We start from the raw sequence: 13,229 nt of genomic DNA, 5'->3' as shown, positions 1-13,229 counted from the left end.
CTTCCTATCTGGTGGCCGTGTGACACTAATATGAGTAAAATATTAGGGGTAAAATAATTTTATCATTCATATATAGAATTATAATATTTATTATATTGAACATCTATACTTAAAAAATATTTTGGCACATAAAAAATAAAAATAATACCCAATTTGTTCTTTGGATTTTTTGGGCAATTAATTTAAGTACTTTTGTTTGTGTTTGGTTATTTTTTATGAAAATTTAATAAATATTAATTTGGGTTAGCTAATGAGATAATTTTTTTTCTTGAACAATTAATAGGATTAATCAATGGAGAAGGTAGGCAAATTTAGATATTCACTAAAATTCAATTCTAGCTATTTCTTATCAATGGTCCCCGTGGTTTGGGGTCATGACTACGTTTGTCCCTGTGGTTTAAAAATAGCTAATCTTGATCCTATGGTTTGATAAATAAGCTAATCTTAGTCAAACTATACCACCACCATTGGTAGAAACCCATTCCCTCAACTGGTGGCAGATTTTTCCTGGGCAATCGCATTCTACCTCAGGTGCCATACCCAAAATCAGATTCAGAGGTGAAAATCATTCTTCCTTTATCAAAGTCTGAATATGGCCATTAGAATTGAAATTTCAAATGATTTGGTATTAGTCCTCCTCTTTTTCATCAGTTTCGAACAAAACTTTGTCAGTTTGCCATGATTGCTGAAGGACAAAAATTGATTATGGGAAAGAGAGAAGAAGAAAACTAAGAAAGGGAATAGAGAAGATTAATTTAACCAATTAGAAAAATAAGCAAGGAGAGGAAGAAGAGAGAGAGAGAGAGAGAGAGAAACAATATGGTGCAGTGGTGTTGGTCCATGGCTGTTGCGCTATGGTAGTGGTGCAGTAAGACGTTCTTTCTTGTTCTTTATTTATCTTTTTTTTTTTTCATTTTTCTTATATCATGAGATTTTATTTTTTATTTAATAAAGATTGGTTGACTTTATCTTAAATGTAAAAGACAAAATTACCCCAACATGTGCTATACATGTGAGGGCATCATTAACGAAATGTTACAGGTGGATTAAGATTAGCTGATTTATCAAACCAAATAACCAAGATTAGATATTTTAAACCACAGGGGGTAAAAATAGTTATGACCTTAAACCACAGGGATCATTTATAACGTTTCAAATATGTATATATTGAATACATATCCTTTTTTTTTTTTTGAAAGGATTGAATACATATCCTTAAAGAGTTAAAGTTGCAAGATTGATATGCCAAATATATATTCGAGTATTGGTTTTGAACCAACAATAAGGTATGAAGAAAGATAGAAAGTTGTATGGAGCTGCAAGTCCTAATTCCTTAGGTACAATATCCTTAATCTAAATTGTTCTAAAACCATTACGTGCGGTTGCATATAGTCATCAACAGATCAGACCAATCTGAGTCCAAGCCAAGCCAGTGCATCGCTCAAGCAATCTCTGGCACTATAATTAGTTTTCTTATCGCCATTAATGCTTTACCTTTTCAGATCCTAAATTTCGTTACTAACAGTAAATCTTATAAACCAAGTGATCATAAAAGACGGTGCGAGCAATAAGTCCCTATAGTAATTGCGTAGGGTTAGTTGGGCTTTATGTCTGTGTGTGCACTTTAAGTGCCTTGTCTGCTCTAGGTAGGCGGTGAGTTCCTTACTTCATCAAATGGTCGCTACCTCCTGGTGGCAGCAAGACTAAGTGTTTTTGGATCTATTCTACTGCGGCAACATATTAGGAAAGCTGTGCTTATGGTAATAAGTTACGTTGTAATCGGATTACATATCGAGTTATCTTTCTGTTATGTCACCGCTATGTCAAAGCAAATAGAGTAACCAGTAGAGCACTATTTGCTAGTTGGTTCTTGTTAGAATACATGTTTTATGTAGAGATTTCTGATATTATTTCAAGAAATACTCTAGATATATTGAAAGAAATTGACTTATGTGTGCCTATTCAAACTAGGATTAGTTTCATGATTGTAATAGGAGGGAATGTTCTAGAATTCCTAGTCCTATTCGGAATAGTTTTCCTTGTAAGATTAGTACATGTACTTTGTAATCCCTATATATAGGGCTCCTATTCTCAATATTGAATACACAATTCTCTCATCAATTCTCTTTCAAATCTCTCATTCGTAAACACGTTATCAGTACGAGTTCTAACCACAAAAACAAAAAATCCAAAAACCGAAATTCTCTTCAACATCACCTTTTCACCGTTGCACCTACCCCGAGCTAGCCTAGCCACTGCTGCTCACCTGCGCACCCCTGCACCACACGCTGCTCCTGCATCCCTTACGCACCCGTGTGCAGCCTACTGCCCCTGCAGCATCGCCGCAAGCCTGCTGCCCCTGCAGCACAGCAGGACGCTCGTTCCTGTGCAGATCATCCTGCTTGTAAGCCCCGAAACATCTTGATCAGGACCTCAGATCAAAATCCTTCCTTCATCAAAGTTGTTCGTCTCTGTCTCTTCTATCTGACCTCCGAATTTCAGCTATATCAAAGTTGTTTTGAGACCCGGACAGCAATCGAAGTGAAAAATGTTCAGAGGCAAATCTGCTCCGAATTTCAACAAAAAAATCCTTGAAAACCGCCGCTTCCACCTTCAAGCATCACTGCAGCAGCTCCTAGCCCACGCTAGCCTGATATGCGTGTCTGCCCCTGCAGCGCCTACGTGCCCCTGCGCACGCATCCGTTGGCCAGCTCCTCAGCTTACCTCGGCCAGACCTGCATCGGCCACACAGCAGGGATTGAAAGATAGCTTGCAATCCCTGACCTAGGATCGATAGCATGCCTGCAATCCTACACGCCTGCATCAACACGCGCGTGTATTAAGAATTTCAAGTTTCGAAATTCATGAGTAAGTTTTCACAAGTAAGTTGTTCCCGTTTTTGAAATTTAAATTTACTTTTGTTCGGGGATTTACAAAATCCCTTCTTCTACATCCCACCTTTATGTACCGTGGGTTTGATTTGCTAAAAGCAGAATCGTGGGGATTCACGCTATATACTAACTAAGAGCGTTCGTGATCTTTAGACTAAGAGCGTCCGTGAGCATAGATTTTTACGAACTAAGAGCTTCGTAGGCTGCGGACTAAGAGCGTTTGTAAGCATAAAAATTTGACCATATAACGTCATTGGTTTCAATCCAAATCCAAAAATTTGGAAACTATCAACAAAAGACAGTGGTTATAACTCTTTCTCACTAGGCGTACTCAAGAGTAATTGTGATGTCTAGGAAAGGTTTGAACTGAGAGAACGGTTTTAAAAGTGAGCAACACTCCACCAAAATTTCGCCTTACCTTACATATTCACAACCAAATTGGAATTACCAAACTGATTGAGTAACTAATACTTGTCTAAGCTTGATTAACCTTTTTGGATTAAATTTAGAAACTTTGACGTGATCATTGGCTTTCATTGAATTAAAGTATCGATTTTGATTCGAACTTTATCCATTCAAGTATGTTCCCCAGAGAGCTAGAATGCCTCGTGGATAGTGCTACTACGCACACCATACTTCGAAATAGGCAGTTATTTCTTGAGATGACGCCTACTCGATCTTCAGTGACTACGATGGCAGGGTCATCTAAATTGAATCATGGTCGAGGACCAGCTCACTTCTTGTTGCCACATGGCACAATCATTATTGTCACTGAAGTTCTCTACGCTCCTAGGGCCGAAAGAACCCTTTTGAGCTTCAAAGATATAAGAGCCAATGGTTTTCATGTGGAAATGTGGAAACACATTGTGAGAATGGACAAGAGTTCCTTTGCATCACCTCTAATGACTACGGACAAAAAAGAGTCTTAGAGAAACTTATGTGTCGATCTAGTGGGTTGTATGCAACCACTATTCGATTAATTGAATCCAATCATGTTATGAGAGATGATTTATGGGATTCCGACACATATAGGCTTTGACACGACTGTTTGAGACATCCAGGTCGTGACATGATGATCCTTATATTAAAGACTTCGCACGGACATCCATTTTTCAGAACGAAAAGAAGTAAAAATTGAATTTTGGACCCCGAAAGAACCCATGAGCCTCATGGCGCCGTTCACCCCAAAAACCGGCCATCCTTGGCTTGCGCCGCCGTCCCCCTGCGGCCTCAGGGTGGCATTGAAGCTACCAATGCTCTTTCAACTCCAAATTTTACTTCTACAGTCAATTGTGACTTCGTGGCTCAACCAAAATCCTCATTGGTTGTTTCTAAAGCCCATCACTCGTTCTGCAAAGCCTGCTTTTTTGCAAAATTAGGATCGAGACCATCCTATGCAAAGGTCACTAAAGAAAATATACCATTCTTGCAAAGAATCCAAGGTGATATTTGTTGACCTATTCAACCACCATGCGGACCATTTAGATATTTTATGGTGTTGGTTGATGCATCGACACGCTGGTCACATGTCCTGCTTTTGTCCACAAGGAACGCTGCATTTGCTAAACTCCTAGCCCAAATTATTAAGTTAAGGGCTCACCACCCTGATCATCCTATTAAGTCTATAAGATTAGACAACGCTGGGGAGTTTACATCAAAGACTTTTGATGATTATTGCATGTCCATTGGGATTGAAGTTGAACATCCAGTTCCTCATGTTCACACCCAAAACGGTCTCGCAGAAGCCGCCATTAAAAGACTACAAATGGTCGCTAGGGCTTTGGTAATGCGCACCAATCTCCCCATTTCTGCTTGGGGCTATGCAATATTGCATGTAGTTGTGCTTATTCGTCTAAGGCCCACTGCCACTCAACCCTTCTCTGCGTCCCAGATGGTAACTAGGTATGAGCCTGATGTCTCACACTTACGCATATTTGGGTGTACAGTTTATGTGCCAATTGCGCACCAAAACGGGTCCTCAACGACGATTAGGCATTTATGTTGGATATGATTCTCCAATGATGGTCCGCTACTTAGAACCCTTGACAGGAGATCTGTTTACCGCTAGATTTGCGGATTGTCACTTCGATAAGACAATTTTCCCGTCGTTAGGGGGAGATAAGAACATAAATGTTCAACAGGAACAACAGGAATTGTCGTGGTCTGTCCCCACTCTGTCTCATCTTGATCCCTGAACCGCACAGTCCGAAATTGAAGTGTGGAGAATTCTCGATCTTCAGAAAGTAGCAGAATCGATCTTTAGAACGTAGTAGAATCGATGCCATGATCGGTCGTAGTCTTGAGCTCGGAAAAGATCCGTTTCGTCCAAGGGATGAGGACGAAGAATTATTAGAGGCCCTTAGCTCTATTTAAGTGCAATAGGCGCATTATTGTACTTAGCTCAATGCACAAGACCGGACATCTCATTCGCAGTGAACTTGTTAGCTCAACATAGCTCTGCGCCAACACGCTGCCATTGGATTGGTGTAAAGACAATCTTTCGATACTTAAGAGGTACAATTGATATGGGCCTATTTTATCCCTACAGAGAGAAAAGAAACGACGGAAATTTGGGATCGGACCCCAATAGGCAAAATGCCACCGTCCAAGGTTTTGGCACCGGCCATGTTGCCGCCGCCGTCCATGGTGGCCGGCGTCCCCCTACTCCCCTCCATCAAAACGACAATGATATTTTGATGGGTTTTGCTTATGCAGGGTACCTCTCTGATCCTCACAAAGGTCGCTCCCAAATGGGTTATGTCTTTACCATGGGAAGCACTGCAATTATGGAGGTCTGCAAACAGACTCTTGTTGCTACTTCCTCAAATCATGCAAAAATTATTGCTCTGCATGAAGCTGTATGTGAATGCATATGGCTAAGGTCTGTAAGTAGACATATTCAAGGAAGTTGTGGTTTGAAATCTACCACGGATGAACCTGCATGCATTAATGAGGATAATGCAGCTTGTATTGAGCAAATGAAGTTAGGTTTCATCAAGGGCGACAACACCAAGCATATATCGCCTAAGTTCTTTTATAATTAGCAACAACAATCACTTCTAAAGATTAAAGTGAATCAAATCCGATCAGAGGATAATGTAGCAGACTTATTCACTAAGTCATTACCTAAATCCACCTTCGAGAAACATGTAAAGAGCATCGGATTGAGAAAGTTATCCGAACTCCCACGATTGCAGCAATCAGGGGGAGATATCGACATCAGGGGGAGTTATGATGTCTACATGTTCGTTCTCGAAGAGTGAAGGACGTGTTGTACTCTTTTTCTCCTCCTCGAGCTTGTTTTTGTCCCACAAGGTTTTTGACTCGAGCAAGGTTTTTAACGAGGCAACGGATGAAGCGTCACCACCAAGTTTGAGCGGCACAAGGGGGAGTGTTGAAGGAAATTGACTTATGTGTGCCTATTCAAACTAGGATTAGTTTCATGATTGTAATAGGAGAGAATGTTCTAGAATTCCTAGTCCTATTCGGAATAGTTTTCCTTGTAACATTATTGTACTTTGTAATCCCTATATATAGGGCTCCTATTCTCAATATTAAATACACAATTCTCTCATCAATTCTCTCTCGAATCTCTCATTCTTAAACAAGATACTTATTGTAATTAGGGGTTTAGGCTCAATGTCACCCCCTGTATTCGATAGTTTCATTAATCAAGACTTAAAGGCAGCTACGCCAGCCCTTTATTCAAAAAGAAAAAAGAAAAAGAAAAAAAAAACGGTGCTAACATTTTCTTTCCTTTAGTTTCAATATTAGAACTAGGATTTTTTCTTTCCCACCAACTATTGTTTGAACTCTTTGCTAGCTGCTCAATTTGGTTTCTATATCAGTTGCTGCATCTCCTAGTTATATTGTCTTGCCGCTTTTTCTATAGTTTTGGTAAAGCTTTTTCGGTCCGGGACTGGCACTGCAGTTTAGGGCAACTAGAATTTCTAGGACGAATGTCAATCTGATTTAACAGCACCTTAATTATCATAACTAAATACAAATAAAAATCATGGTAACGATTGTGTACCAAACTGTTTTCTTGAGAAGAAGTACGTTCTTTACTTCTTTAGGCTTCTGGAAATGCAAAAGAAAGCTCTTCAAAATTTACTTCAGGAGACGCTTGACCCGTTGATGGAGTTTGTTGCTCTCCAAAGAACACAAGATTCCTATCAGTCTGGTTTGTATTATAGCTAAGTGGACTTTCTGGGAAGTTGTTTGGTGACGCCTTAACTGAATCATGTGGTGGACTACTTTTGAATGTATGACAGTCGAGGTCTTTTTCATTGAAAATTTTGAACATGACCCGAATCCTTCCCCATGTCGATGCTCTTGAATCAGGGTGCACCAAGATGTGTCTATGCCTGTATGTGAATGAAGCAAAAAAAATGACAAGAGCAATTATTGAAGCCACTCCGGCAACGAGGAATAGGCCCCAAAAGCTCTCAAGGCCAAGACTATAGCTAGACACTTTTGGGGCACTCAAGTCTTCACAGTTACTATCTTTCTTGAACCATTTATTTTCAAAGTCAAGTATCTTCTCTCCTTCGGTCACGCTTAGAACTGCATGCGAAATATCTGGTATAAGCGGGGAGCGTTTTGGAAAGACCTGCACAGCATCAAGCTCATCAAATTAACGAAAAATAATTCATGAATATATATATGAGAAACGCATCAGTTTTACATGGAATGAAGAGTAATAGTTTAGAAAGAGATCTTACAAAGGCAAATCCATCCGTTTTAAAGATGGGTCCAATCATTGTATATTTGGAGCAATATTTTCCAAGAAAAACCTTCATGTTGGGTGTTTCATCAATTGCAGCAGCAATCCCACCATTTGCACTTCCTTTCGAAAGAAGAGCATCCAAATCTTCTGTAGATTTAAACTCCTTAAGTTTTGAATCATCAAAACCTACTTCTCTCAAGACATTGTAAACGTATGTATTCTCTGCATATCCGACGGTATCCCCGTTCCTTAACAGATCCTTTATATCGGTGACAATAGGGTGGAGTTGTTGAACAGTTAATAGTGATGCTAAACTAGCCGTGTAACTTTGTGTGAGGATTAGCATCACAAATACCCATATTATCATCACGAATCTGGCCAAGTTACTAACCACTTTCTCCCCTGTATAGTGTGGACCAATACTAAAGTTAAAATCAACAAAAATATATATATATCCATAGTTGCATGGTGGAAAACAAAAGAATGAACAGAAGACCACTACTGATATAGTGATATATATTTGAGAAAGAGAAGAATAGTTACTCTGTGCAAAAACCATTGTGGAGAAAGAGAACCAGATGCTGGTGCCGACCTGATGTAGGGGAGGGCCACGAAAATCGTCATTAATTCGATGTTCAAGAACCCACACCACAAAACCAATAAAGACCAAGAAACAAGAAATCGTGAGCCAAAGGTCCCATGTCAAAGGTTTCAAGAAAGCCCATGCATTTTTACTTCTAGTGTCTACTATTGGCACAACCATCACAATACCAGATTCCGTATACGGCATTGAAAAGTCCACATACAAGGACCTATTTGCTCGGATTGTTGTATCCCCCACCACAGCATCAAATGTCTGTCAAGCAAATATATTTCTTTAAATGTCTTAGTCTAGTAAATATAAAATTGAGTGAAGAAAAATTGTTTTACAATTCTAATAAACCTAAAAAATTTTACCTCAAGAAACACTTGATAGACTAAATCATTGTAAGTGCCTGCACTGGTGCCATCAGGCTTTGCAAATGGAATCAACTCATAAGGAAGAGCATATGGTAACAATTCCACCGCAGCCTTAAACACGTCGATACTAAACCCAGTGATATCTGTTCTGTTGGTACTTGGATCTTTGGTTACCTTAACAAACTCAGTAAAGCCATCCTTCATTGGAACTCCTATTCTCAACTTCTTGCCATTTGTCGGAATCTCCCATCCCTTGGGAACAGAGAAGGAATCTCCCGGCCATATAATTGGGCCAAGATTGCAATTCAATGTTGAACAGTTTGCGGAGGATTGACCCAATGTTTTCTTGATTCCACTTTGTAATGTCCAAAATCCAACTCCTCTTGCTACATCCCCATTTATATTGACTATCTTAAAAGTGGATGATTGAAGCTGCCCATCAATGAGGCTAACGTCTCCAGCTATGCCGTTGAATCTAGTACTTGACAATGCTTGAGCAAGTTTTGGACCATATTGAGATACCTTAAGCGTATCAAGATCTGTTGAGTTGAAGGAAGCATTTGAGTTTTTGAAGCCAGAGTTTGTAATCCCAACGTCTTCAACTGCCATGGCTAGTGCAACTGTAGCATCATAAGCCCATAATCCAAAAACTTCATAATCAGCATCAATGATGGCTGGATTCTCTTTTTGAAATTGTTGTTTCCACCTTTTGTTGAATTCATCGAGCTCACTTGTTATTGGAACGTAAGTTTGTACACCCAGTAAACCACGCATCGAATGGATTACTGAAGATTTCATCGACTTTAAACTGTTTGGTATCTCATTAGTGGTTAGCCAAGCATATCCTTCTCTCATCATTCCAAGCTCTTTAGCTTTGGCAAACAGCCTAGAAGATAGATCAGAAGTCATGTGGACTATGAAGACTCTAGTTTGCATGGTCATCAACTTGTACAGTTCTTCAAGAATTTGATTATCTGTGGCTGATGGGGAAATGGCACTCCGGTAGGGGACAAAAGCATCAACCTCTTGTAGAGCATCAGTTATATGTGACATGACTCCCTCCCCAAAATCATTGTCTATATAGACAAGCACAACTTGTCTCCATCCAAAACCTTTTACAATAGCACTTATGGCGTTCACTTGGGATGAGTCATTTTGTGTAAATCGGAAAAAGTAGGAGCTCCGGAGAGAAGTGAGAGAAGGGCTTGTTGCCGAAAATGATATAATAGGTACATGAGCTTGGTCTCCCAGGTTGATAACAAAGTTTGCCTGCATTGATGTCACTGGCCCTAATATTGCTTGCACTTCTGCATTTTTTATAAGATCCAGAGCTGTGTCCAGTAAAAAAAAGAGAAGATCATGTTTCATACTTGATACGATTCAATATTTCTTATATTGCTTATATACTATTATCTAGCTTATTAATTATTTGAGCTAATTTCATTTTACCTCCCTAACATTTACATGTTAAATCACTTGTAGCCCTGCACTTTTAATTTCATCACATATACCCATATGCTCTCCAATTTAATCAATCAAGTCCAATAATTTATTTTTTAGTCAAGCATTTTGTAAATTGAAAATGTGGCTCTAATGGTCTCCCTAGTATGATGATGATTCACTAGTGTGGCATGCAAAATTTTATTGTATGTGACTACAATTTCAAAATACATCACACAATAGTTCGCCAAAAAGCCAGGGGTTAGACAAAATTGATTGAAATTGGTAAGTTCATGGGCATCCGTGATGAAATTAAAAATGCATGAGCACAAATGATTTAGGGTGTAAAAGTCAGAAAGGTAAAATGAAATTTGGTCTTATTTGAATTTATATGATTAAATAATCCTCATATGCTTACAAACAGGTAGTCCTAACAATTCAATATAAGCAATATTGAATTGGTAATGAATCTGTCTAGAACAAAGTTTATCAAAGAAAATAAACGAATAAAGAAATGTATCTGAAATTAATGCAGCTATTTTTCTTTATCTTCAGTTCATTTAATCAACAATATATACAGATTTTTAAGGTAGCTAAACCAAGTAGCATATCTTTCCATCTTAATTGTAAGCGTATCAAATTCAAGAACCATCTTTGTTACGCACCTAATATGATCCATTACAACATATACAGTGGTAGTTTTCCCCTACACATAACATACTATTTTTAAGTTATCTCAATTAAGCCATAAAAAAGCGTTCTCTAATTTCCACCTTTCCCTAATTTTTATTTGATCCTTCTGAGTTATATATTTGGTGTAGGAATTTTGATTTTTCCCAGTTTAAAAGAACAATTTATCGCTCATCTTAACCTAAAAGAGCGATATGCTAGTTGACCAAAAAATAAAATAAATAACAAAATAACAAAAACAGAAGGGAGATATTAGAGCTAGAAAATCTTCAAGAAATTTATATGAGTAGGGAGAACCTGCAGCAGCTGCCCCTACAACGTTTTGATTGGAGTCCCTAACGTTCAAAACCAGCCTAGTCTTGTAGTGAGAATGAGAAGCATAGAAATCTGAAAGGGCCATTTTGATACAGCTCAACCAAGCCTTCCCCTCCATTGAATGAAGATCATCAAGAACAACCCCCACATTGACGGGGATGGTTTCATTTCCTAACATGGCCAAGCCAATTCTTGATGAAACAAAGAAGAAACAAATGAAAACAACAAGAGTAAGATTTGCGAGGTTCTTGTTGATCATATTTGAATCTTTTGGAAGCTGCTTAATGGATCAGGCCTTGTATTAAGTCCAATGTTATAGTCATGGATATATATGGAGATGGTGTAATAATTTGAAAGAACGCAAGCGATTTCTTTGGTAACCAGTTCATTAGAGACGTTGTTGTTTGAATATTTTAAGAGTGGGAAGAGGCAACAGCTATATAAGTCGGTCTATAATATGCTTGGTTGATCACCATTATTAAGGGGGGAAGAAAAAAATTGAGAGAGACAGAACAAAATAATTAAACTAATTAAAACAATTAAGTTGACTTTTTGCGAGTTATTCTCTGGACAAAATAACTAGTTGAACTAATGCAGACTAATCTTTAGCTGACAACAGGACACAGTTGCATTTTTCTATAACTAATTAAACTAAGCCCCTTAAAACTTATTTAAAATAGAATAGACTTTGAAGACTTCGTTGAATACTGTAGTGGGTGCCAGACAAAGAGGGACATAGTTTGTCCTACCGTCAAAAATGGTAACTAGGGAATAAAAAGAACAAAACTTCAGGGATTCTAGAGTTCTACTTTGTGTCTGCTGGTTCAGGTCAATTAGCTCCATTTACTTTGAACAAATCAAACTATAATTTGGTTTATAAAATACACATACTGGTGATGGTCAAGTTTTGCGATGATAAAAACAAATGAAAATCTAATGTTTCAAGCATTCTTGACTAAAATCAGTGTCGTTAGAGTTCGGATTACAATATATAATTATATCTCTATGCAGATATTCTGTGTATGTTAATTCAAACCATATTTAATCATGTTTTAATGAATCTTGTATTATATTTAGCATGTTCATGTTATTCTTTTGATTATCTAAATGCAATTGCAGATGCAGTGGTTTGTTAATTTGGCAAAGCTAATCTGGCAATTGCAGTAGCCGTCTCTGGACTTTAAAACAATTGACTTTCTTACTCTAATTAATTGTATGCTTTCTCGTCACTGCTTTCATATCAAGGAAATTTTTTTTAGTCACTATACTTCACTGGAAAACTCCAAACAGTTGGTTTAGAGAGGGCAGCCTTTGAGAGGGGGGCAGCAGTTGCAATATTTACAAATTAACTTTCCATAATGAAATAAGCTTGTTGAAGTTTTGTTTGTATATCTTCTTTTCTTTGTTTAGTCTTAGGTGTCCAAATTTGTTTTATACTTTTTCTTTTGGTTAAATTACTCTAAAACAAAAAGAGATAAACAAGTGACCTACTTGTTCTCCTTGTCTTGTTTATTTTCAAACTTTAACATTATGATCAAGTGATGGCTTTGATCATTTGTTGTTTCAGCTTGAGGAGAATTGGAGACATTTTTCCACTGCTTCCAATTTCTGTTTATAAGTATGTATTTTCGTAAAAGTTACATGCAGCACAACTGACTAGTAGTAACTGCGCTTTCTGTTTCTTGGTTTTCATATTAGGTTGTGGATGGTCATTTTTGACTCTCCCGTACTTATATTCTATAATTCTATCTCTTGTGAATATATTTTGGATTATCTCTCAAAAAAACTTGTAAAGCTCCTAAGAATTGGAAATGACAGTTCCATAGGGGGACATTGGCAACCTTTGCAAATTGTTCCGAAACAAAAATTAAAAAAGGTTTTGAAAGGCATCAGAATGGTTCGCTGAATATTTACAACCTCTTATGTACGCTCGCATTTGTCTACTTCTTCAAGATGTTATAATACCACTCATACTTGTAGAATCGCTGTAAATCTGTATGTAATTAGGATTTTATTTAATTAGAATATCCTGTAATTATGGAAAGATTGTTTCCTATTAGAGTTAGACTACTCCTTTGTATTTGTATATATATATCCCCATTGTGGGATGAATAGATTTATCGAATTAACCCTGAATTGAAGTATTCTTTTCTACTTGGTATCAGAGCCTAGTTCAATCCTTTGAACTTGCGCTGCATCCTTTG

General features: G+C 37.8%; 1 protein-coding gene across 1 annotated transcript; it reads right to left on the bottom strand.

Moving 5' to 3' along the window:
* Positions 1-6,963: 6,963 nt before the first annotated feature.
* LOC112173869 (glutamate receptor 2.8) lies at positions 6,964-11,125 on the bottom strand. The gene is made up of 5 exons (XM_024311556.2): positions 11,008-11,125; positions 8,578-9,911; positions 8,164-8,476; positions 7,616-8,022; positions 6,964-7,503 (listed from the first exon to the last, which is right to left on the bottom strand). Exons 1-5 carry the CDS (start codon positions 11,108-11,110, stop codon positions 6,964-6,966), a joined length of 2,697 nt encoding a protein of 898 aa, XP_024167324.2. The 5' UTR covers positions 11,111-11,125.
* Positions 11,126-13,229: the final 2,104 nt, after the last annotated feature.

This window comes from Rosa chinensis, chromosome 6 (assembly GCF_002994745.2).
Source record: "Rosa chinensis cultivar Old Blush chromosome 6, RchiOBHm-V2, whole genome shotgun sequence".
Classification (NCBI taxonomy): Eukaryota; Viridiplantae; Streptophyta; class Magnoliopsida; order Rosales; family Rosaceae; genus Rosa; species Rosa chinensis.
This window is presented reverse-complemented; position numbering and strand designations above follow the sequence as displayed.

Excerpts from the sequence above, each read along its gene's own strand:
- LOC112173869 (XM_024311556.2), bottom strand. The coding sequence starts at position 11,110 with ATGGCCCTTTCAGATTTCTATGCTTCTCATTCTCACTACAAGACTAGG. Across the intron at positions 9,912-11,007 it reads TGTAGGGGCAGCTGCTGCAG|CTCTGGATCTTATAAAAAAT; the intron begins GTTCTCCCTACT and ends TACTGGACACAG. Across the intron at positions 7,504-7,615 it reads AAACGGATGGATTTGCCTTT|GTCTTTCCAAAACGCTCCCC; the intron begins GTAAGATCTCTT and ends GATGCTGTGCAG.